Consider the following 25,232-nt stretch of genomic DNA (forward strand, 5'->3'; position numbering starts at 1 on the left):
AAGTTTATTTCTGTTACTCTCATTTCCTGCCTCTGTTCCTGCTTTGGGGCTTTGGGAAGGGCCAGGCTCCATCCACTGCAGCATTTTTGAATGGATGAGGCAGGTCTTGTTTGATCCTGCAGATGCTGTTGTCCCTTATTCCTGAATCCTTGGGTTCTGACTCTAGTTTAATCTTGGGTACTAGTCTTTTCCATCTCTGTTGCCTTTTCCTCACAAAATCTTCAATTCCAAGTTGGTCCCATCCCCTGGTGTGGCCCGCCAAAGCTCCCTTTGGAGATTGGAGCTGGTATTTGCCTTAGGCCCTTGGCATGGTCCCTGCCACAGGTGATCTGGTGTCGAGTTTGTAATTTCTTGCTGTGACTCCCTGTACTCAGAAGTACCAGGCTCAGTCTCCCTGCAGTGACCTCTGTATGGGAGCTGGCTCTGTCCCCTTCTGTTCTGACAGACCAAGGGCAAGATCCCATTGATTTCAAACCCAGTTGCCGGAACTGGTGCTGTCATTGGATTCCATCAGCATGTCCACATCCTAGAGTACATGCTGAAGGGCTTCACCAAGTGCCCCTAGACTGTCCTCTTGTGCAGTCCTGGAGAGGATGGAAGGGCTAACTCACTGATCACTGCTGACTCATGGTTTCTATCTGGACATTTGGTAGGAGTGTGCTTGGAAGTAGGGGGCTTCTCCAGGATCCATCGTCACTTTGGGGAGCTCAAAACTGAGAATGGAATCCCTGGTGTGGATTCTGTCACTGTTGCCACAGGCCTTGGGGGCCTTGCCCACATCCCACAGCACATAACACTGACCTGAAGGGTTCCCCCAAACGACTTCCTGCTGGGACAACCTCAACAGACCCAAGAGCATGCTATACGATTTAGGGATGGAGATGCTGCAACACCTGTAGAAAGAATGATCAGATAACTCCAGATCAGTCTGAGTAACATTTGTAGAGAGGCATGCTAGAGCACAGGCTCACAGGAAGAGCCCCAGGCTGAGGTCAGAGCAGAGCAGACTAACAGCACTGTGCGGGGAAGGATCTCAGTTACCTAAACCAAAGGCCTCACTTTACAAATGAGGAAAAATGAGGGGCAGGGAGGATAAGAGACTTGCTCAAAGTTATATAGTAAGTGAAGGGATAGATATTTCAGCCCTAAATCCACTCATTCCCCTTTGCTCTGTACCAGGCTAGGCCCAATGGCCCTGAGTTCAAATCCTGGCTCTGCCACTCACTATTTGTGTGACTTTAGAAAGTCACTTTAACTTCTATGGGCCTCAGTTTCCATATCTATAAAATAATGGGTTTGGACTAGTTTTCCTCAACAGTCCCTTTGAGATCTAAACCTGTGCTTTCTGTGGACTGGAAACAGGCCAAAATACTCCCAAAGCCTGGTTCATCTCAGTTGGAAATCAGTCTTTTGGACTGAACCCCTGAGGATTCAAAAATACTAGCCCATGCATTTCTAAATCCATTCACCTATAAAGGCACTTCTCCCCAACTCCAAACCTTCCCCCCAAATCAAATTCTTGAGGCTTAAAAAAATCCTCCTACAGAAATTTCTCTCCCTTCCATTCCTGACTCCATGTCCAACTCTAGGATTCCTCCTGGTTTCTGATGCTTTGGGGATGAGCTTGGGAACGTAAGCTCTCCTGGTCCTTTAGGATACATAGATGACAGGCTTGGCGGTGTCCACTGAGATGCAGAACAAGGATGATTCATGGCGGCCTTTGTAATGTTCCCAAGGTCAGGCTTCAAATGCCTTCCCACAATTTTCTTCATCAATTCTCCAAAAGGAAAGTGTTTAAAAAAATCCATTCTAATTTGAAAATGTGGATTATTTTGGAAGCTCCATCTACCCAAATGCCAATAAATCTCAGGCACTCTTCTGGTACATTAAGAACAGGCCCAGAAACATAATTTCAAAACTTTTCTGAGAGGCAGGCAAAGGTGGACACATTTACGAAATACACCCATATCATCTTCTCCGCCAAACCAAAGCTTAACAAGTTCAGTCTGTAATTAGGTATTTCTGGGTCAACTTTTTTTTTCTGGGAATTAAACTTTTTTTTGCTAACATGCCCCTATCTTCTCTCCCTCCCAGAAATGATCCTTCTGGGAATTTGTGAAGAGTCACTGAGATTGACTCTGGGCTGCTGGCTTAGACCTTGGGAGGAAACAAAGAGCTTTGGTTTCCACACCTGTATCCAGTGTGGTTACTGACCATGAACACGTCAAGAAGACATAAGGGTAAGTGATGAGTTAATGATCCATAATAAGGAGACTGATCATGATTACACCTTGTAGCATTATCTTTGAACTAAAAAAAAGTTCACCAGCCTCAGAAATCATAGAAAACACTTATCCAATAGGATTCCTCAAAGGGCCACAAGTATAAAATGCCCAATCGCCCCACTTTGCGAATGTGGAAAGGGGCCATATTTGCCAGGGAAACTGAGCCTCGTCCATTTCTTTCTTTGCTCTAGGCACAGGTCAAGATGGCAAAGGCTGATTGGAAATGTTAGCTGTAATCCGGACAAATTCATCTTTGGCCAAAGGACCGCCTGCAAGCTTGGCAAGCCTGTCTGGCATCTTCACTGGACATTGTAAATCAAAGATCTGGAAGCAATTTTTGGCATGCCATTCATGAAGCTCCCATGATACTGGTGCTTCTCTTGGTGTGAATACGGTTCAATTCACTCAATGTAACAAAGCGTTAGTGCTGTTCAGTCATTTCAGTCATGTTTGACTCTTCACGACCCCATTTGGGGTTTTCTTGACAAAGACACTGGAGTGGTTTGTCATGTCCTTCTCCAGTTCATTTTACAGATGAAGAAACTCAGGCAAACAAAGTTAAGTGACCCGCCCAAGGTCACAACAGCTAGGAAGTGTCTGAATTCAGACTTGAAGTCAGGAAGATAAGTCCTTCCTTCCTGACTCTCTCCACTGAGCTATGTAGCACATGCACACACACAAGTATATATATGTGTACACATGTATGTATTTGCATACATAAATGCACATGAGTATATACATGCATATAAATCCATTTAAAATATATATGTGTGTATATATATACGCATATATACTATCCAAGGCACTGAGTTAGGGATAGAAAAACAAAAAAACAAGAGCTCTTGTCCTCAAGAGGTTTTCTGTCTACTGATATGCTGAGAAGTGAATGTAAAGTATACATGACAAAATACAAATCGGAGAGGGTTTAAAATGGGAGGCTTAAGAAAGGGTACGGAGGGATGGCAGCCCTTGAATTCTACTTTCCAGAAAGAAAAGGACTCTCTAAGGAGAAGGCGAGAGGATCTGTGTAAACCATTCTACAGATGGGGAATCTAAGGCTCAGGAGATCAACTGATTTGCCCAGGGTCACACAGCAAACAAGTGGCAAAGCTGAGCTTTGAACTTAGTTGTTCCCTTGGATTAGAAAAGAATGATTTCTAGTGCAAGGGATAGGGAAAGAAGACAAGTTTCACAAACAGCGGAGCTGCCAATGCATCTGTGGCAAGCATTTCTAGATTAAAATCTGATTGAAACCAGAAGACTTGAACGAAACACAGATCACAACAATTCATCGTAAAATCCAGTCCCTGGTTCTTTCCATTGAACTCACATGACCCAAACCATTTCTCTCCGTCTTTATTGGAAGGTCAGCAACCTCTCAATTCCACCCAAGTGGATTTCAGACATTCCATTTGCAATAAAGAACATTCTGGCCACCTCAAGCCACACTGCACATAGGAAATTCTACTTTTCTTTCAAAAAATTGTCTGAATAGATTACATTAGGGCCTATTGTGTTCTCAGCACGTGTGTAGTCCATTCTTATGATAATCTGCATAAAAATGCCTCATGGACTCGGGAATTCTTGGGGTCACGATGTTCAGGGCCTCCACAAAGTGCCTTTTCATGATATATTTGGCTTGTATGTCTTCTTCTAGAGCAAGGAGGCCTGCTTCTGAACAGACGGCTGTGATCTGGACATGAACAGGAGAGAGAAAATCATTAATTTGTCACCTGGAGTGAGAAAGACCTGAGTTCAAATCCATCCTCATACTATTACTTACTATTAGTGTGACCTTGTGCAAGTCACTTTAACCTCTTTCTGACTCAGCTTCCTTAACTGTAAAATGGGTTGAAACGAAAAATACTTCCCCGGGTTGTTGTGAGGATAAAATGAGATCATATCTGTAAAGTGCTCTGCCAGCTTTAAAGCACCGTATAAGTGATGACTGCTATTGTCTGGGGATAAGCTATGTTTGGAGTCAGAGGGGCTGTGGCTCTGTCCTTGGCGCGACAGCCACTGCCTGTGAGACCCGAGGTAAGTGGCTTCATTTCTTTGGCTTTTGTTTCCTCACCTCTAAATGAAGAACTATACTTATATACCTATATACACTTTATACAAGTGTAAATACATGTTTTGGGGATAAGAATTCATTATTTGATAAAAATTAGTGGGAAAACTGGAAAGCAGTCCGGCAGAAACACCATTTACCAAGATAAGATCAAAATGAATACATGACCGAGATAGAGAGAAATTAGCAGAAAATCTGAAGAACATATAATATATTACCTATCAGACTCATGGATAGCTGAACAGTTTGTGAATAAACAAGAGAGATAAAGCAGTATGAGGTGTAAAGTGGATAATTCCAATTACATTAAATTAAAACATTTTTGTACAAATAAAACAAATATGGCCAAGATCAGGAGGAAAGTAGAAAATTGGGGGGAAATCTGTGCAGACAGATTCTCAGATAAAGGTCTCATATTTCAAATGTATAAAGAATTTTGTTTAATCTATAAAAATATGAATCATTTCCCAACTGGTAAATGGTCACAGGATGGGAACATGCAGTTTTCTGATGAAGAAATCAAAACAATTTATAGTCAAAATGTTCTAAATCACTATTGAACAGAGAAATGCAAATTAAAACAACCTAGGGATATCACTTTATACCTACCAGAGTGGCTAAAACAATCAAAGGGGAAAGCAGCAAATGTTGGAGGGGATGTGGAAAAACTGGGACAATAATTCACTGTTGGTGGAACTGTGAACTGATCCAACCATTTTGGAGACTCCAAAGAGTTACTAAGCAACCTATACCCTTTGACCCAGCAATACCACTACTAGGTCTATTTCCCAAGATGATTAGGGGGAAAAGGAAAAGAACCTATATATTCTAAAATATTTATAGCAGCCCTCTGTGGTGGCAAAGAACTGGAAATTGCGGGGATGCCCATCAATTGGGGAATGGTTACACTTAATGGCTTTTAAGATTTTTCTGCACTCAAAAATCGATGCTCCTTTGTCAGGAGAGTAAGAGGGAATCCTGGCTTTGGGCTCTACTTGAACAGTGTGTGGGGCCTCACAGCTGTTCAATGCCCCCTCTGCTTCTCATTCCAGTTCATTAGAGAAATGTCACCCCCAAAGGGACTTGGTATCCATCCTCACGCTTCCTTGGGTCCTAGATTTCCCATTCATCCATCAGGTTCTGAACTGTTACATAAATCTAAAAGGATTTCCTTATGAGGATAGCATGTTTTGACCTTGAGAATACCAGCTCACACAGACCCATTTCCCCATTAAGCTCTTCAGAGGGAAGGCGAAGCTGGACAATCAATTCAGAGAGGTGAAACTGGGGGTTGGGGGTGGGGGACAGAAGGAGCCCAGAGGCAGGAGACAAGAGAAGGGAAAGCTCTCCCCATCCTGAAATGCATTTTTCAGCTCACCAGCCTTCAGAGGGCGGAAGCCGGCTGGTAAAAGGCTCTGGTGGGATGAAAAGGGATTGTGATTTGGAGGGCAGCAGGCTAAGCAGGGCTGGGGAGCGCTGGTGCCCAGTGTTTGTAAATGAAAGCCACTTGTCCAGCCATTCAGCAGATTTCCTCTGTTTGTTCACTAGCTGAAAGAGCTGCCCATCCCGGGCGGGGCCGGCGGCTGTCCAGGATGCGCCTCCCATTTCAGGGGCTTTAGCCATGCGTCCGGGGGCTTTCACACAAAAACATGCAGGGATTTGGAAGGCTTTGTTAAGTCACCACAATACACCCGGGAGGCCTGGGCCCCTCTAACAAACAGAGAAGGTTATCAAGGCCCTGGAAACCCAGCCCTGCTTGGGAATGGGGATGAGCTGACTTTCTATGGAGTTCAAGGCCTCAAGCCAGCCAAGGCCCCAGTCTTGGACCATCCAAATAGCCCCCCACATCACTGCCACGAAGAAGCAGGGGCCCTACAGAGGACAGAGACCTCCATAATCTCCTTATTTATGAAATGGAACAAAGAATCTCTTAAGAATAGGGGAGTCTTCACATCAACCAAAAACAGCACATCTATATACTCCTGGTGTTTGGCAGGGCTTGGCCACAGAGCCCACGGTTCAAATACAATCCCTCCCACTTACTCGCTGAGTAGGCCTGGGGAAATCACTCACACTCATTGGGTCAGCTTCCTCTTTGAAGAAATGAGGCTAATAACACCCATGCTTTCTGCCTCAAAGAGCTGATACTGTAAATTATAAATCTAACCAGCACCATGTAAGCCATAAAACACTAGGCACTATAAGGTGCCTAGGTTCTTGTGTTGTATCACAGATAGAACAGCTGGGAGAAATTAGAGCCTGAAGCATTCCTGGTTACTCGTGGTGTGGATGCCCTTGGAGACTGTAAGGAATGGGAGGAGCAGTGTGTGCGTGGGGGTATGTAGAGAGGGGCTTCCTTCTGCCTGTGCCGATCTGACAAGCCTTCCTCCCTACTGCAGGGCAGGGAGATGAGGGCTTGAATCTCAGGGAGGGACCAATTCACTCTGCTTGGCCCTAGAACCAGGGGGAGTAGGTTGGAGGGAGGAAGATTTAGGTTTGAGACTGGAATGACTTTCAAATGAGGGGACGGGAGCTAGGTTCCCCTTCAAGCAGGGGCTGCAAGACTGACCACCTATTCATCTGACTCTTCTCTAAGATCTCTGCCAACTCAGAATTCCCAGCAGTGAGTCCCTGGAGTATCTCAGGGAGGGCGGCTGCTGTAACGATCCGTGCTGGCCATGCCTCACGGAGTGCAGCAGGATGGGAGCATCTCATCCCACCACATGATAACAGACAAACAATTCTAATACAAAATGGTACGTACAACTATGCAGCTGATGTGTGGGAAGGATGTGATAGTGGTAGTGACGACTGGGGATGCTGTGCATAAAGCTCTAGAGTTGGAAAGATCTGAATGCAAATCCAGCCTGAGGAAAGTACTAGCTGTATGAAGAGAGACTAGTCACTTTATCTTTGCCTGCCTCAGTTTCCTCCTCTGTAAAACGGAAATAATAAGAGCATCCACATCCTGGTGTTACTGTGAGTATCACAGCACACAGTAAGTGCTTATATTAAACTTGTTCCTTTCCCCTTCCCTGTAGGACCACAGAACTGGCACTGGAGACACAAAGACAAAAATGGACCCGTCCTCACCCTCAAGCAGAAGACATTCTCCAGGGGAAGAGAACATGCACCAACATAAAACACATGCATGGAAGATGCAGACAAAATACATACAAGACAACGTGGGGCTACCGGAAGAATCAGGAAGAGCCAAATGGCAATAATGGCCAGCATTTAGGGAGCATTTTACAGTTCGCTGATCACTTTGTACCTATTCCAACGAATACTTGTGGAAACTCTGGGACACAGATACTATCATTTTACAGAAGAAGAAACGGAGGCATTGGGAGGTGAAGTGACTTGTCCAGGGTCACGCAGCTAGTACGTGTCTGTAGCTGGCCTCCTGATTCCACAGCTGATGCTCTATCCATTATGCATAACGAAAGGAAACTGCAATCTTGGCATGAGAAGGCACAGAGATGGGGGAACAATTATCGTGCATTTCTTTTATCTGTTTTCTACGTACTTGTTTTGTAAATGTTCTCTTTCTCTATAGAATGTGTCTCTTGAGGGAAAAGAAAGGCTATACGTGAGCAATAGAAAAGAGGATGGGCTTGGAATGAGTTGGAATCAAGTCACGAAAAACTCTAAATGCCTAAAAGCAATCTGCACTGGACCCTAAAGGCCACAGACTCCCCAGGGAGTTACAGCTGATGAGTCTCTCCCTCAGGCAGCTGAGAGGAGGAATGATTTGGAGGAAGAATGAGGGAGTCCAGGAGAGAGAAAGAGAGACCCTGGGCTAAGGGGAGGTCATGCGAGTGGAGAGAGGGAATGGATATGAGGGATATCACTGCACATGGTGGGGTGGAGTCAGAGATGACTAAAAGGCTGAGAATGAATTGAAAGCGTGTCAGTGCCCTTGGGAGGAAAGGGGAGGACTGGAAGACAAAAAAAGATAAGTTCTGCTTATCAGGTGCGTGTAGCTGATTACTGGGTATCCGGGTTGAAACATCTGATAGATAGTGGTGTATGACTTAAGCTTAGGGGAGAAACCAGGGCTGACTTTATACAGATAACAGTCCTCCAAAGGAGATAACAGAATGATGAGACAATGTAGAAAGAAAAGGGAAGATGGTTCAGGGTGGAACCTTTAGGGGGCATCACTGCCACCAAAGTCCTACATTTGGTGGAAAATGCCTCCTTACGTGAGTGATTATGTATCAACTGCAGGAGGAAAAGCACCCAACACTCAGATGTCAGACAAAAGATTTATATTCTAAGAATATTCTAAGCACCAAGGTTTGAAGAGTGCTGCACCTGAAATCAGTAAGTCCTGAGTTCAGATGTGACCTCGGACACTTATTAGCCTTGTGACTCCCTAAAAAAGTCATTTTAACCTCTCTCTGCCTTAGTTTCCTCATCTGCAAAATGAGGAGAATAACAGCACCTACTTCCCAGGGTTGTAGTGAGGATCAAGAGACAATGTTTGGAACGCACTTTGTAACCAAAAGCACAACATACATGCCATTTTTTGTAGATCTAAGTATACATTAAAAAAACCTTTATGGAAATATGTTTTGCATGACTGCACATGTATAATCTATGTCAAATTGCTTGCCTTCTCAGTGAGGGGGGATTGTGTTCGTCCTTCATTGCAAAGAAGGCCACGCCATCAGAGAAATGATGACATGACTTGCACTTGACTTTGTTCTGAGTGAGGGAGGGCTGTGCAGGTCTCCTCCACAGCCATCTGAACCCAGTGACCGGATATTCCTCAGGATGACTGGAGATGACCCAGGATGCACTGGGAGACCTTGGGCCCTTTAGGCCAAGGTCTTTGCAGGTACTCACTTAGGGTGAGGCAACGCCCATTCATTGAATAGGCCTGTTTAAGAAGCAGCCAGGGCATGGCCCCTTTAATGAGGTCAAGACAAAGAAAGACAGCAGGCTGGGTGGGAAACAGCAACAGTTACTACTGATAATCACTCTAAAGCCAGGAGGGTCCAGAGGAGCCCTAAGGCAGGGCCCCAGTGGAGTCCCACTTTCAGAGAGCAGTAGGTTTAAGGTTTTGGGAGAGGACAAGACAGGGGACAGGAGAGAGGAGAGGAGAGGTAGAAGAGTGAGGGAGGGAATCTGGAACTCAAAAATTATAACTGTAAATTTTAAAAGTTAATGTACAAATTATGAAATTTTAATTTATAAATTAGGAAAATTTAATTTATAAGTTATACAAAATGTTGAATGATTAATTATAAATATAAAATACATTTAAATTTATAAGTTATAAAATTATAATTATAAATTATCAAAAAAAAATGTTAAAAGTAGCTTTTACATGTAAGTGAGAAAAAATAAAGCGGAAACATTCTTACAAAAAGAAATGCTATTTTTTATCTTCATCATGGGAACAAGGCTGACGCAGTCCTCAAATTCATGCCTGAATTTGGGGGGAGGGTCTGGCTGTTCCCAAGATGGTTTCCAAGCTTTTCCCTTTCTTACAGGTGTGTTAGAGCGGCTCCCTCCTTCTCAGGAGTTCCTGGACTGCTTGTGTTCCCTGCTTCTCCCTGCGCTACCCTGAGAGATACCTTGGGATCCCACAGCAGTCAGTTCAGAGACACGACAGACTCAAGGCTGTTGCCACACAGAGTGATTCCCCTCCTACCTCCTGCCCCTGCCCCCATGCCAGGTGAGCTGAGGCCCCAGGGACAGACATGGATGCTTTATCTCTGAGGTTACTATTGGAAGCCCAGGGGGAGATCCTCTCAGTGGGCAGTAGGTGTAAAAGCAAAATGCGTGGGTCAATAAACTCTTACAGTATTCATACCAATGAGCATGAATCCTTCCAGCCTGCCCTGCCTTTTCAATTATCTGAGAAATGGTCCGAGAAGGCCTTGGGTAAGGCTCTCAGGTGAAGGCTCAAAGCCCCATATATGTGTTTATGTGTTACTCCCTCCCTGATTTACCATGTGAAATGCTATCTAGATGTAACACAGACGGGGAACAAAACCTCCCATAAACAAAGATCCTAACAGGAGAATGAAGGCCTGGCTTATTAACGTAGCTATGTGCGGTATAAAGAGGGGTAGCTAGATGGCAAGCCTAGAGGCTGGAAGGTCTGAGTTCAAATTTGGCCTCAGATACTAGCTGTAAGACCTTGGTCAAATTATTTACCTCTGTCTGCCTCTGTCTGCCTCAGTACCCCCATCGGTAAAATGATCTGGAGAAGGAAATGGCAAACCCCTCCAGTATCTTTGCCAAGAAAACCCCAAATGGGGTCACAGAGTCAGACACAACTGAAAAGACTCTGGCAGTGACATTTACTATATGCAAAGTATGAAAATAATTATATTTATTTTCAATTCTACTTGATAATTATAAATACCCAATAATTTTAGTTTTTATTTAAAAATAGAAAAGTAAGAGTCATTAGTCTTAAGGAAAGATGTTTCTTTGGTTCATTAAGTAACGGTAATTTATTAACAAGCAGAACTGATGATACCATCTATATGACTGTGAATCATTTTGCCTATGACCAACGTCACTGCGAGTCACCTCAAGCCCTCCCAAAATAGCAGATGTCTTCTTATTGTCCACAAACACAGTGCAGATACTGGTTAAAGTCTCTAAGGAATTTCCATCACATTTCTTCTCCATACTACTACTTTTTGTTTGTCTTTTCTTCCACAAACCCAAAAAAGAATCTGTCCAGAGTACAAAATTTTTGCTAGTTCCTCTTGATCTCTTTATAAAATTCTCTAGGGTTTGGTTATCACTTTATGATAGCTCTAATGACCAAGAAGTTGGTGCTCACACACATTCCAGGTAAAACACATCCCCTTCTCCCTGACTCACAGCTGGACACTCTTTCAACTGATCCTCAACTGACAGGACAAACTCCTTTCATCAAAATTGCCTTTGCTCTTAAAGAGCCGGTAAGAGTTTCTATAACCTTTGTAGGGAAAGACTTTTTGAAACAAAGGTTAGATTTATATTCAACAGCAAGCAATATTAATTCACTGACATTCTTTAGAGTGAGGAAGGGCAGCATTTTCAGGTGTAATATTCTAAACCAAGACATGGTAAGAAAGGGTCAGAGAGATCTCAGGTCAGATAGTTTGAAATATATTGTAGCAGTCAGTCTAGCAGGCCCTAAAATGTCATTTCCATGTTTAAAAGGTGCTCCCTTGTAATGGGTTTCTGAGCTACAGTAAGGGGAGGGTTGGTTGTACCATCTCTTTCACTGGTGAAGAAAGAGACCCAGCATTAAACAGTCAGCAAATGCCAGGACTGAGATTTGAACCCAGACTTGAACAAATAGGCATCCCTGTCTGAGGTTTACAGAACATTTCTAAAGAGTACCAGACCTGCATTGCTTTTGAAGGCTGTTTCCTTGGTCCCCAGAGAGAAGAGATTATCACTCTGGAATGAGATCTCAGTGGTCAACCAGTCACAGAATTATAGTTCTAGAGGTGGTAGGGAACTCAGAGGCCATCAGGTCCTCGCCCTACTCCCCCATTATATGGATGAGAAAACTGAGGCCCAGGGAGGGTAAGAGGATTCATCTGTTTTGTCCTGTGCTTTGGAAAGAGGGAGTTTTTTTCAGAAAAGTTTGCGGATGGTGACCCCATTGTCAGCAGTGAACTCCACAATGAGCATGGGGCCTCCCCCTCCTCCTTCACTGTTCCTGAATACACTGCTTGGCTGCATGGCTTTGTTTGGCAGGCCCAGGGACCAGAGAGGCTCATCACCACCCCGGCCACCACATGGGAAACCACTATTCAGTCATTTCAGTGATAAGGGAATTCAGCTGAATGTGGCTGCAGTTGAAGCTCCCTCCCAAGAAAAAAGCAGAGTTGAATGGATAAATTTGAATTACAGATTAGGTCTGGAATTTTAAACTAATTCACTTAGAAAGAAGAAGCTGGGTCATGTATGAGCGCCTTAATGTGTCTAGCCTTTCTCCAATCCCTCCATCATCTTGTCCTGTTCCCTCAATGCAGGCAAACTCTTTTCAGTGAGTTATTCACTGATGACTAACCTACAGTGGGAACCTTCATCTTCCAGCTGCTTTAGGAAGCCAAGGGGATCATGTCCTGTGCTTGGATGACTGTCCAACTTTACTCATGGATGCGTGATGTGGCATCCATTCAATCAATGAGCATTCATTAAGCACCTATGAGTTACCCAGAACTTGGCTAGGAAAAATGGAGAGTTCTTCATGCCTACAAAGACTCAAATGATCCAAGGTCTCAGGTAGTGGCTGTTCCTGGGGACATATGCCATAGGTCAAGAAGGCATCTTGTTGGGAAATATGAATGCAGGCATGCAGAAAGGAACACACAGAGGTGTCCTGGCAAGTGAGGAGTCAACCTGAATTCTTGGAATGAATATGTCTCAAATAATCAATTGAACACTAAGTATTCATAAAGGGCCTACTATGTGCCTCTCCTGTGCTAGGTGTTGGGGATATACATGGGATGAGTGAATGAGTGAAACAATCCTTATTCACAAGACAGAGATTACCTACATTCTAGCAGGGGAGACAAATACATAAATAAGCACATAGGGAATAAACACAAATACAAAGTAATTAAATATACAAGTAGTTAGGTGGTACAGTGGTTAGAGCACTGGCCCTGGAGTCAGGAGGACCTGAGTTCCCATCCGACCTTAGACACTAGCTATATGACCCTGGGCAAGTCATTTAACCCTGATGGCCTCAGTTTCCTCATCTGTAAAATGAGCTGGAGAAGAAATGGCAAATCACTCAAGTATCTTTGCCAAGAAAACTCCAAATGGGTCAAGAAAAGTCAGACACAACTGAAATGACTGAACAGCAACAATGTTTGGTGAGGAAGACTGAGGAGTTGAGTCTTGCATTAATTAATCAATAAACATTTATTAAAAGCTTACTATATGCCAAGTAGTATTGCCAATTTGAGAGACTGGAAGAATGATAGTGTCTTCAGGGGAAAGAGCAAAGCCTAGAAGAGAAGTGGGCTTGGGGGTCAAGGAAATGAGTTTTATTTTGGACATGTGTTTAAGATGTCTATGGGACATCCAGTTTGAAATGTTCCAGTGGGCAGTTGGGGATGCAGGACTGAAGCTCAGGGTAGATTCAGGGGCTGGATGTATAGATCTGGGCATCACTGAGCAGGCTCCTTAATTGTTATAGACATAACTCTTAAACTTATGGAAGTGGAGGAGAGACAGACAGACAGAGACTGAGAGAAATACACATAGAGACACAGAGAGAGAGAGAGAGACAGAGACAGAGAGAGACAGAGAGAGACAGCGAGAGAGACAGAGAGAGAGAGAGAGAGAGACAGACAGAGACAGAGAGAGAGAGAGAGAGAGAGAGACAGAGAGAGAGAGAGAGAGACAGAGACAGAGACAGAGACTGAGAGAAATACACATAGAGACACACAGAGAGAGAGAGAGAGAGAGACAGAGACAGAGACAGAGACAGAGAGAGACAGAGAGAGAGAGAGAGAGAGAGAGACAGAGACTGAGAGAAATACACAGAGACACAGAGAGAGAGAGAGAGACAGAGAGACAGAGACTGAGAGACAGAGACTGAGAGAAATACACAGAGACACAGAGAGAGAGAGAGAGAGAGACAGAGAGAGAGAGAGAGAGAGACAGAGACAGACAGAGACAGAGAGAGAGAGAGACAGAGAGAGAGAGAGACAGAGACTGAGAGAAATACACATAGAGACACAGAGAGAGAGAGAGAGAGAGACAGACAGAGACAGACAGAGACAGAGAGAGAGATGAGGAGGGGGCTCAGGGCATTTGGTATCATTTGTAAAATGGGAATAACAATTCATCTCCCAGGGTAACTGTGAGAAAAGCAAATGAACTGAAGAAGAGACAACAAGGTCTCTAAGTAGAACAGAACAGAAACTCCACAAGAGCAGGGACCTCTATTTGCTTAGGCTGTTTTTGTCTTTATATTTCCAATGTCCAGTTGTCTTAGGAAGCTTCTGAAGATCACCTGGCAGGATAAGGTGCCAACCAGATACTGGGGTCCTTACTCAAATTAAATTGCCAAACATGCAAATTGTTTCAGAGAGCACAACTCTCCAACGAACTGGCCACGTCTGAATGCAAAATATATGCTTGCCAAAAAGACTATTTTATGGAGAACTCACACAGAACTTTCACATCATGGTCAGAAGAAGTGATATAAGGACATTCTCAAGATCTCTCCTAAGAACTTTGGAATTATGTGACATGGGAGACACTGGCACAGGACTACTCAGCATGGCGTGCCCACACCAGAAAGGGTGTGGTGCTCTATGAGCAAAGCAGAATTGAGACAGCTCAAAGGAAACGCAGGATGTGCAGATTTAGAGAATCCACTCCAATGTTCACATGAACTATTTGTGCCTGACCTATGGTGGAGCATTCCAGGCTTGTACTGGTCCAATCAGTCACAGTCGGATACGTGGAAACTCAACTCTAGCACAGTGATGTCATTTTGGCCCTCTTTGAGAATCAAGGACAACAACCAACCAACATTTCCAGTGTCTCGTGTGGTGCCTGGCACACAGTAGGCATTTCATAAGTTTGCTGTTGCTCATTATACAGAGAAACAACAGCAGATCAGGGACAAACAATGACCAGACGTGCCCAGGTGATGGCTGGGACTTTAAGCATCATAACTGTTATTACATCTCAAATGCTTTCTAATTAATGCTTTCTATACTCTCAGGAAGTAGAAAGCAAAAGGGCATTAAAAAAAATAAAATGCAATATGTTCTTTCCTAAAGGGTATAAGGAAGGGAGCTGGGATGGCAAAGGCTTTGCTAAGTGGGGGTTCCTGCTCTTGTGGACCTTTGAAAAAACCAGCCCCTCTGGGTGGTGGCAAAGAAAACACCTAGAGATTGTGGGACAATTTCCATCATCTCCTCCCCACAGAACCTGCTCCTTGGGGGACTTCTCTGAAGGCCTACAGGACGGGAACACTATCTGACTTTCCCATGGGGAGAAAAATCCGTTTGAAATGTCTAGTACATGTCCCCAGCCTGCTGGCCCCACAGAGGACTTAAACAATTGGTGCAATTTAGCTCCTTAACAGGGTTAAGGACTGGACTGATGGTTACTTCCTTATATGGCACTCCCAGGTGAGGGAACTTTCTCTACCAATACAAGTTAGTACCTTCTCTGCAGAACTTGAACCCAGGTCTTTCTGGCTGGGAGTGTGGCTCTCCGACCACTACACCGTACTGCCTCTCATCTCCATATAGTGAAGTAAATACAGACAAAAAGTTATGAGGGAACAAAGAATGATGGATGAGGCAAAGGATTCTGGGTGAGAATCCATGATCTGGGAAAGTGAAAAACCGGGCATTTGGGGCTGATAACACACAGAGAATCCGTGTGACTGGTAGTGTTGGGAATGGTACTCAGGAGCCCAGGAGAGCTGGAAGGGGCAATTCTCTCATTTTTTGGTATGTAAGTTAAGTAAGAGATCATATGATTTACCCAAGGTCAAAAGGGTAATGAACATCAGCAGGTGCCCTGGGAGAGGGTTTAGTGAGAAAGAATTCTATGTCTGGTCCAGAGTCATGAAAGATGTCCACAGTAGCACACAGACACATGGGACTCGCACAAATCACTGCCCAACCCTTTGGTGCATTCTGAGTCCAAGACTTTGGACAGCTTAGGTACCTAAGCCTTAAGTACTGTCGCCTCAAGTACCACCTTCCCCACAGGAAAACACGAGAGGGGACACACAGATCTCTGAAGCACTTGTATTCCCAGAGGGGCTTGGCTCTGTCATTCAGGGTTCTAGTCTGGTTCTAACAACCAGCACCACCACCACAGCCTAGATCCCTGGGCTCTTAGTTTTTATGTGTGTTCTAGAGTAGGAGAGAGGCTGATTGGTGTCCTCAGGACAGATGAGATTTGGGCAGCAGCTGCCCCATGGATCACAAACTTTGCTTTCCTGAGCTAGCTCCTCCAGCATCCTGCTCAGTACCTTGAACTAGTTAGTAAGTGTTCAATAAACTTCCATTGCATTGAATTGTGTGTCTGTGGTGCACCTTTAACCCTGGGATTCTCCCCAGAAACTTTATACCACTTCCTTACAGTCCCTGAACTTTCCTTAGAATTTGATTTAAGAAAAAAAATTGTCTTTGGAACCCCACCAAATGTAGAAATTTCTAGCTGAAGGGAAGAGTTTTCACAAAGCTGTGAGCCAACTGTGGGAACGGGGGGGATTACTACACAATGGGAATGGTTTTGCAATCTCAACCAAGGCCTCCTCTATTATGAATGACACAGTGTGTGCCTAAATTCGCCCAACAAGGTAGGAGCGGAGAGAATGAGTGAAGGGCCCAGAAATTCCTCTTAGAGTTGGAATTCTTGGTCGGGAGACTGAACAACGGGGACTGCAGGTCGGTCCCACCCCGGCAACTGAAGTTTCTGATCTTACAAACTGATATCCACCTGGGAACAGACCCAGACCACCTTCGGGACAGTACATGAGAGAAGCCACTTTTCTCTCTTTTCCTATGAAAGTCAACATGGCATAAGAGCCCAGGGGAGAAATCTGGACTTCGGTGGTAAAGATTTTCTCCCTCCTTCCCCTCTTCCAACCCCACTGCATATGTTTGTATAGGTTTTAAACCCTTATTTTCTACATATGCATATATGCACATGTAAAACCATGCATAAATATACATACTTTAACAAATATGTATCCATAAATATACATTATAAAACACAGATAATGTGCATATTCACTATGTTTATACATGTGTAGATATACTGATGTGTCATTATAAAATGACTTATTATATACATGTTTACATAGAAACATACATATATATGTATATTGGTTAAATGTACACGTCTGTATTTATGTAAACACATACTTTGTGACAAGAGACCAGTATTTTCATCAAAACATACTCATTTCAACTTAGCATCAGTAAGTAGGTACAGGCCGTGAAAATGAACTAAGTCTGCATGCCCTTCACTCTGGCAAGGACCTGGCGTAGCCACCACATTAACAAAAGGATTCTGCAACAGAACGAGAACTTGCATGCTGGAACAAAATATGTTAAGATCTCTCTCTGCCAACTGCTGGTTTCAGTGATATTTGTGGGACTTAAAAAAAAAAAAGGCACTCATGCACACGCAAAAATGTTTCTGTGCAATCTTCAGTGGTCTGTCTGGCTAGGATGGCCATGATTAAATTTTACATAAATATTTTAATAAGTTTGGGTTTGTTTTAAGAAAATATGTTCCTACCCTAAAAAAAATAAGGAGAGTGGATTATTTTTGATGCTTAGCCCTTTGTGTCCTCTTTAGTGAATGACTCTAAGCAAAGCAGATTAAGGTGAGGATCAAGGTTTGGAACAAGAGGGATGGGGAAGAAGAAAGGAGGAGGGAGGGCAGGGAAAGGCTAGGGAGGATTGGTGAGGAAGAAAATGAGGTAAGGAAGATAGGGAAAGTTTGGGGTCAGGAGTTGGAAGGAGAGGGACAATTGGGCAAAGAATAATAAGGTCTATGGGAAGCTGGTGGGAGAAAATCTGTGTTGTGTTGCTGGAAAAGAGGCTTGAGATGATGACTTGGAGAGGAACCTGATGAGGGAGGACTGGGTTAACAAGTAAGAAAGCAACATTACCTGGAGAATGTAGTACAATGGAAAGCACACTGGGTTTGAGGTCCCAGGACCTGGGTTCAAGTCAAGATTTTTCATCTACAGAATGAGAGGGTTGAGCTCAATGACCTCTCTGGTCCCTCCCATACCACATCTACAGCCTTATGATTTAACACTGTGAGACGGCGTGCCCAGAGCTGGGGCTGCTGGGAGAAGTTGGGCTTGTGGTTTCCCCATCATGTCCTTTCTTAGGGCCCCACTGATGTTTACCTCCCAGATGACGCAGCAGGACCATAGTTCACCTCTGTTCCAGTGGCAAGTCCATGGGCCCCATAGGATGCAAAGTTGGGAAGCCTCAACATGGGTGCCTAGGTAAGGCAGCTGAGATCCCCATGCAACAGAACCATCCATGTAACCTCATTCCACTCCTGAGACTATGGGTACAGGAGGAAACATACTGGACGATACTACCACAGGTGTGTTTGAAATGCTACCTCTGGTACTTTCTGGGCACTCTCCAACATTTACTCGAGTTGAGCCAGGAGACTCAGGCAATCTACCAGCATAAAATATATTCCATTTCAACTTAAATTCCCCCTTTCTGGAACTTCCATTCATTATTCCTAGTTATACCTTGTGGGCTACAGCAGATCAAGGCTAATGGCTCTTTCACAGGACAGTCCTTTGAATATGCAGACAGTAATTAGAAATCTTTCCCCATTCAGTGCCCTTTGTGGGCTATGGCCTAATTTCCTCATAGGTTGGTTGTTCTCCCGTTTTCTACGTGCACTCAAGCCAGGCGCCATGGCGTGGTCAATCACTCAACAATCACGTCTGGCTCTTCGTGTCCCCATCTGGGGTTCTCTTGGTGCAGATACTGCAGTGGCTTTGCCATTTCTCTCTCCAGCTCATTTTACACACGAGAAAGGGAAGCAGATAGGAATAAATGACTTATCCAAGCTCACACAGCTATTAACAGTCAGGTCCTCCCGACTCCAGGCCTAGCAGTCTATCTACTTTACCACTTAGCTGCCCTACTATGTGCCAGGCACTGCGCTAAGTGCTAGGGATACAAAGAAAGGCATAAACAGTCCTGCCTTCAAGAAGCATCCATGCTAATGGGGGAGAAAACAAGGAAATAAAACAGGCATGTACAAACTACACACAGAGTGGATGGAAGGCTATCTCAGAGGAGAAGACACTATCAACTGGGGGAGAAGTCCAAGAAATCCAAACTGGGTGCAGCCAGGTGGCAAAGGAGGAGATACCGCCATTAAATCCTAGGAATGGTGTCAATACCTTTACAAGAAAAAGAAAAAGGCCCAGTCTGCATGGCCTAGATGTTGCTCCAGTGATGGGCACAAGGCATGAGGTACCATTGGCGGAATGAAGGGACCTGCTGCCTCAATGTGTCCAGCTCCAGGAATACCACATGGAGCCTCATGCAATCAGTTCTGGATACCGCATTTCAGGATGGTCTCTGACAAACTGAATTATGTCCTGAGCATGGTGAGGAGACAGGAAACCACCACCACAGCGAGACTGCTTGATCCAGAAAAGAGAAAACTTGGCCACACAACAGCTCTCTTCAAATAGAAGGAAGAAAATCTTGTTTTCCCCCAGAGGGAAGAAGAGAGTGGTTGAATGAAGGAAGACAGGGTACGGCACTTCATACAAAGAAAAGCTTCCGAACAATGAGTGTCCTCGAGTATGGTGGATTGCCCCAGGGCGAGACTCCAAGTCTGTCTCTGGAGGTCTCTGGGGACTGGCTAGAAACCACTTGTCAGAGGCATTTTGAAGAATTCCTGTTCAAACAGAAGCTGGTCAAGATAAATGTGAATGCCCTCATTGATATTTGCAAGTAGAGTGTCCCCTGGTCCTAAGAAATCTCCCTGGGAAGAAGAGCTACTTGGTGAGCCCAGCCTGTGCAGTCTCTCATTCCAGGAAGCTGGGTCAACGTCCCTGACCTCTGCCACTTACTATGGGGGCCTTTCCACCAGTGAGAATGGGGATGCCATTTTAACCTCTGTAACTAGAAGGGTCAGGGGACCCTTGCACCTCTCTACCTGATGGCAGAAAAATGGATTTAAAGATGTAGACAATTCCTTTCCGAAGTTTAAACAAATCCTTGAGTTCATCAGAAAGGGAATAAGACCCATGATAGGACATGCCTTCCAAGTGACCTTGAAAAAGTTAGTTTTAGCAGAAATTGGACAAGAAAAGGAAGCCAGCTTCTCATACGAGACACGTGAAAGGGGAAGCAACAAGAGGCTGAGTGGAAGTGGGAGACAGCCACCATAGGGAGTGGGACCAGGACTCCAATGCGGCCAGCTAGTCAGAAGAGGTCCAAAGGTGGCAACAGGCCATGCTGCTCCCTTCAGGATTCCCTTGACTATCTCCCTGTTTTCCTTTGGGCTCCTTCCTGGGTATCTGAAGCTCTTCCCCTTGGGCACAGAGAAAGTCTTTTTACATTTTAAAAAACTGTTTACTTATACACTGGAAATATACCTCAGAGGAAGTAACAGTGGGAGACAGAGATAGAACCAATGGTGAGATGCCAGAAGTGTTGACCTTGGATGGGGGCTCAGAGCTAAAATAGATAGTGAGACACACAGATACACTTATGCAACTTCCCAGAGAAGTAAAGAGGAACTATACTGAGAAATCCATATAAATAGTGAGTTAGTGAGTGAAAGGTGAAAGCAGGCGAGTGAAGAATACAGGAATGATTAAAAAATCCTACTGACTATCCCACCACTACTAAATTTTGACACAACAGCATAACTGTCCCCTCCCACTTCTAAAAGAAAAAATTCAGGCCAAGGCTAAAACAAGGATAGTCAGTCTAACCTGATCAGGTGAGGCAGTTACCTCCTAAGTCTGAATCCTTTCTGGCACTACAATTTTTGTCTCAAAATTTTACTGAGTTATATCAAGAGACAAAGAGTATAATTAATGTATCATCCTTATTTTCCAGCTTAAAAAATACTCTCCCATAATAACACACACATTTTAATAAACTACAATCTAATTTATTGGGACTAAGAAAAACTGAGAAAATGTTGACTTCAAATGTTCCACACTGTGGGTCACATTTTTATGGTCTGAATAGTCAATGCTTTTTCTTTTCCCTTGAAATATTTGAATATTAACATGATTAATGAATCAGATACACAGTGGTATTTCATAATAAGAATCTTTTTAGGTATAGAATTGAAGGCCAATACCATTAAGTTTCAGGTCTACAAATGGTCACTACGTGCAAGAACCCAAGAGAAATACAAACATGGATATGCCTTGGTGTCTGCCTTCAAGGAGCTGTGAAAACAAGTAACTGACATACAAATGAGAATGTTTTCTATGATCGTTTGCAGATTAATAATAACAATTTGAATTATAGCGTTTTGAGGTTTGTAAAGAGCTTTTAATCCTCATAACAAAACGAGGAAGTAAGTGAGATTATTATTAACATCTGGGAAATCAGAATTTGGATCCACAAAAAATCTTGAAAGGTGTCAGCCAATGAAAGTTAATTTATAAATAAAAACCACTCTTACTCATGAGCCATACAAGAGCAGGGAGGGGCTAGATCTGGTGAATCCCCAGGCTAGAGGGTTGGTCTGACTAATCAGATAAAATTCAATAGGGATAAATGGGGATATGCTTTGGTTCAAAAAAATCAACTTCCTCAGTGTTAATTTGGGGGATTAAGTATTAGAAAGTAGTTTATCTAAAAAAGATCTAGGGAGTTTAATGGACCACAAGCTCAGTGTCAATCAACAGTGTGAGGTAGCAGCATTAAGAAAGGCATATATTAGCCTTCTGACGAAGAAATGAGAAGATGCATTGTCTTCCCTTCTTTGCAGAGACTGGAGTCAATGGGTATGGAACACATCATGTTCCGTTGATGTGTTGCCTATCTTTGAGGAACTCTTTTTTCCCTCTTTTAAAACAAGAGATGGCTCATCAGGTAGGAGATGGAAGATCTTTGGAAATAAAAATAACATAACAACAAAAGGTTGCTACATTTTAAAAAAAGTTTTGAGAAGAGTAAGTAGTTTGGGTTTTGGGCAAAATACCTCCTAATGGCTGTTTCCTCTTCAATGGTTTTAAATTCACCCTTTTTTCATTTTTGATGTGGTAATTTGGGTTTTTTTCAAATCAAATTAACCAAGGATTTATCTGTTTTATTTTTTTCATGAAATCAGCTCATAGTTCTATTTATTAGTTCAATAGTTTTCTTAATTTCCATTTCATTAATCTCTCCTTGATTTTTCAGAATTTCTAATTTGATATTTAATTGAGATTTTTAATTACTTGCTTTTCTAGGTTGTTTTTTAGTTGCATGCCCAATTCATTCATCTCCTCTTTCTGTATTTTATTCATTGTAAGCATTTAGAGATATAAAGTTTCCCCTAAGAACTGCTTTGGCTGCATCTCATAAGTTTTGGTATGTTGTCTCATTATTGCCATTCTCTTGGATAAAGTGATTGATTGTTGCCATGATTGGTTGTTTGATCCACTCATTCTTTCAGATAGAGCATTTGGTTTCCAATTAAATTTAGGTTCGTCTTTCCATGACCTGTTATTACATGTAATTTTTATTACATCATGTTCTGAAAAGGAAATATTTAATATTTCTGCCTTACTGCATTGGATTCTGGGGTTTTTATACCCCAGTACACGGTCAATTTTTGCATAGTGCCATGTACAACTGAGAAAAATGTTTATTACCTTTCTACTACCCCCATTCAATTTTCTATAGAGGTCTATCATATCTAACTTTTCTAAGGTTTAATTCACCTCCTTAACTTCTTTCTTGTTTATTTTGTGGCTAGACTTATCTAGCTCTGAGAGGGAGTGGTTGAGGTTTCCTACTAGTACAGTTTTGCTTTTCATTTGTTCCAGTAACTCCCCTAACTTCTTCTCTAAGAATTTGGATGCTATCCCACTTGGTCCTGTCCCTCCCAGTGTGTTCTATTTTTTTCTTTTCTATTAAAGGGGCCATCCCCATGTCTACTTTTAAAGAGGCCTATTCACTGAATGGCCATTACCTCACTTTAAGTGAAAAGGTCTTATCCTAAAAGGCCAATTTCTCCTATTGCATCCTGGGCCATCTCCAATCATCTGACAAATATCTGGTTACTGGATCCAAATGGCCTAGGAGGAGAAAGTGAGGCTGGTAACCTTGCACAGTCTTCCCTCACTCAAAACAAAGTCCAGTGCAAGTCATGCCATTATTTCTCTGATGGCATGGTTTTCTTCGAAAACGAAGGATGAACACAACAGTTATAAAGAGATATAGGGCAGAAGTGGGGAAAGAACATAGCTTCTAGAATGAAGGAGGTGACAGTCCCTCTATCCTCAGCCCTGGCCAGACTACATAGGGGAACACTGTGGTCATTTCTAGGAACTCTGTTTTGAGAAAGGGCAATTGGAAGCCAGAGAGGGTTCAGAGAAAGGCAGACACCAGTGAGGTCTTCAAGTTCATGACAGAGGGAGAACTTGGGGATGATGATAGTTAAGGAGGCCTTCTCTATCTTCAAAGCATCTGAAGGATAGGCATACAGAAAAGGGATCTGACTAGGTAAGCCCAGAGGTTAGAATCAGGAGAAATATGTGAAAACTGTAAAGAAGCCAATTCAGGTATCATAAGTCAAAAGCCTGCTAATAACTAGATCCGTCCAACAAAGTGGAATGAATTGCTTCATGCTGTAGAGAGACTGTCTTTCAGCTGTGGCTGCTGAGGTACCTCCCAGCTCCAAGTGTCTGCAATTCTGACAATGTGCTAGAAGAGTGATGGCAAGAACACCCTCAGAACTCAGGGAAGGGAGCAGAGAGTCTCACCTGGCTGGGAGGACCAGGGAAAACCTACATGCATGACGACAGTGTCTTCACTGACATAACGCTGGCATGGAGAGAGTGAGTTTCAAGCACAGGGGACAAATCAGGAAGGAACATTCAGGTAACAGCTCTGTCATTACTGCCATCACCATTACAATGATGAAAAGACTTGCAAAGTGCTTAATTTACACATAGTAACATTCTCTGGTCCTCACAGCAATGCTAACATGTGCTCCTTTTACAGATGAGGAAACTGAGGCTAAGAGGTTAAATTATTTGCCCAGAAACCCAGAGGTGTTAAGTCTCTGAGGCCTGCAGGATTCCCACTCAGATTTTCTAATTCCAAATGCAGGATTCCATCTAGTAGGACATCTAACTGCCTCCATTCACTTAGCTGGAAGACATCCACTCAAATCATGTGAACTAATGGAGGGCTAAAGTCAGATTGTCAAAAATCCTGAAAGTCAGGCTGAGGAGTCTGGTCCTCCAGGCAATAAGGAATCCTTAAAGATTTCTAAGTAGAGAAATTCCATTTAAAGTTACTATAGACACTATAAAATATTTGGGAGTCTACCTGCCAAAACAAACCCAGGGACTATATGAACACAGTTACAAAACACTTTCACACAAAGTCAGATCTAAATAATTGGAAAAACATCAGTTGCTTGTGGATAGGTCAAGCTAACATAATAAAAATGACAATTCTACCTAAATCAATTTACTTATTCAGTGCCATACCAATCAAACTACCAAAAATATTTTCTAGAGCTAGAAAAAATAACATCAAAATTCATTTGGAAGACCAAAAGGTCCAGAATATCAAGGAAATTAATAAAAAGAAATGCTAAGGAAGGTAGCCTAGCCATACCAGATCTCAAATTATATTATAAAGCAGTAATCATTAAAATAACACTTGGCACTGGCTAAGAAATAGAGGGGTAGACCAATGGAATAGGCTAGGTACTTAAGACACATCCATCAATGAATATAGCAATCTACTGTTTGATAAATTCAAGGACTCCAGCTTCTAGGACAAGAAACTGCTGGAAAAACAGCACAGATCAATGCCTGACACTGCATATCAAAATAAAGTCTAAATGGGTACATGATTTGGGTATAAGGGCTGATACTATAAACAAATTAGGGGAGAAAGGAATAGCTTATTTGTCAGATTTATGAGGAATGGAGAAATTTATGACCAAACAAGAGGCAGAGAACATTATGAAATGCAAAATGGATAATTTTGGTTACATTAAATTGAAAAGGTTTTGCACAAACAAAGCCAAGGAAACCAAGATTAGAAGGAAAGCAGAAAATTCAGAGAGAATTTTTACAACTAGTGTCTGTGATAAAGCCCTCATTTCTAAAATATATAGAGAACTGAGTCAAATTTACAAGAATACAAGTCATTCCC

The 25,232-nt window shown here is 43.0% G+C and overlaps 1 protein-coding gene across 3 annotated transcripts in view; it reads right to left on the reverse strand.

The window, feature by feature from the left end:
- Positions 1–3,625: 3,625 nt before the first annotated feature.
- AFG2A (AFG2 AAA ATPase homolog A) overlaps positions 3,626–25,232 on the reverse strand; it is a 222,232-nt gene continuing 200,625 nt past the window's right edge. For all 3 annotated transcript variants that reach the window (XR_011970731.1, XM_072625104.1, XM_072625103.1), the window contains one exon: positions 3,626–3,978. Coding sequence is in view for 2 of the 3 variants with exons in the window: in XM_072625104.1 (XP_072481205.1) it covers positions 3,805–3,978 (174 nt within the window). In the remaining variant the exon portion in view is untranslated. The remainder of the gene's footprint in view (positions 3,979–25,232) is intronic.

Source organism: Notamacropus eugenii, chromosome 7 (genome assembly GCF_028372415.1).
Source record: "Notamacropus eugenii isolate mMacEug1 chromosome 7, mMacEug1.pri_v2, whole genome shotgun sequence".
NCBI classification, from domain to species: Eukaryota; Metazoa; Chordata; class Mammalia; order Diprotodontia; family Macropodidae; genus Notamacropus; species Notamacropus eugenii.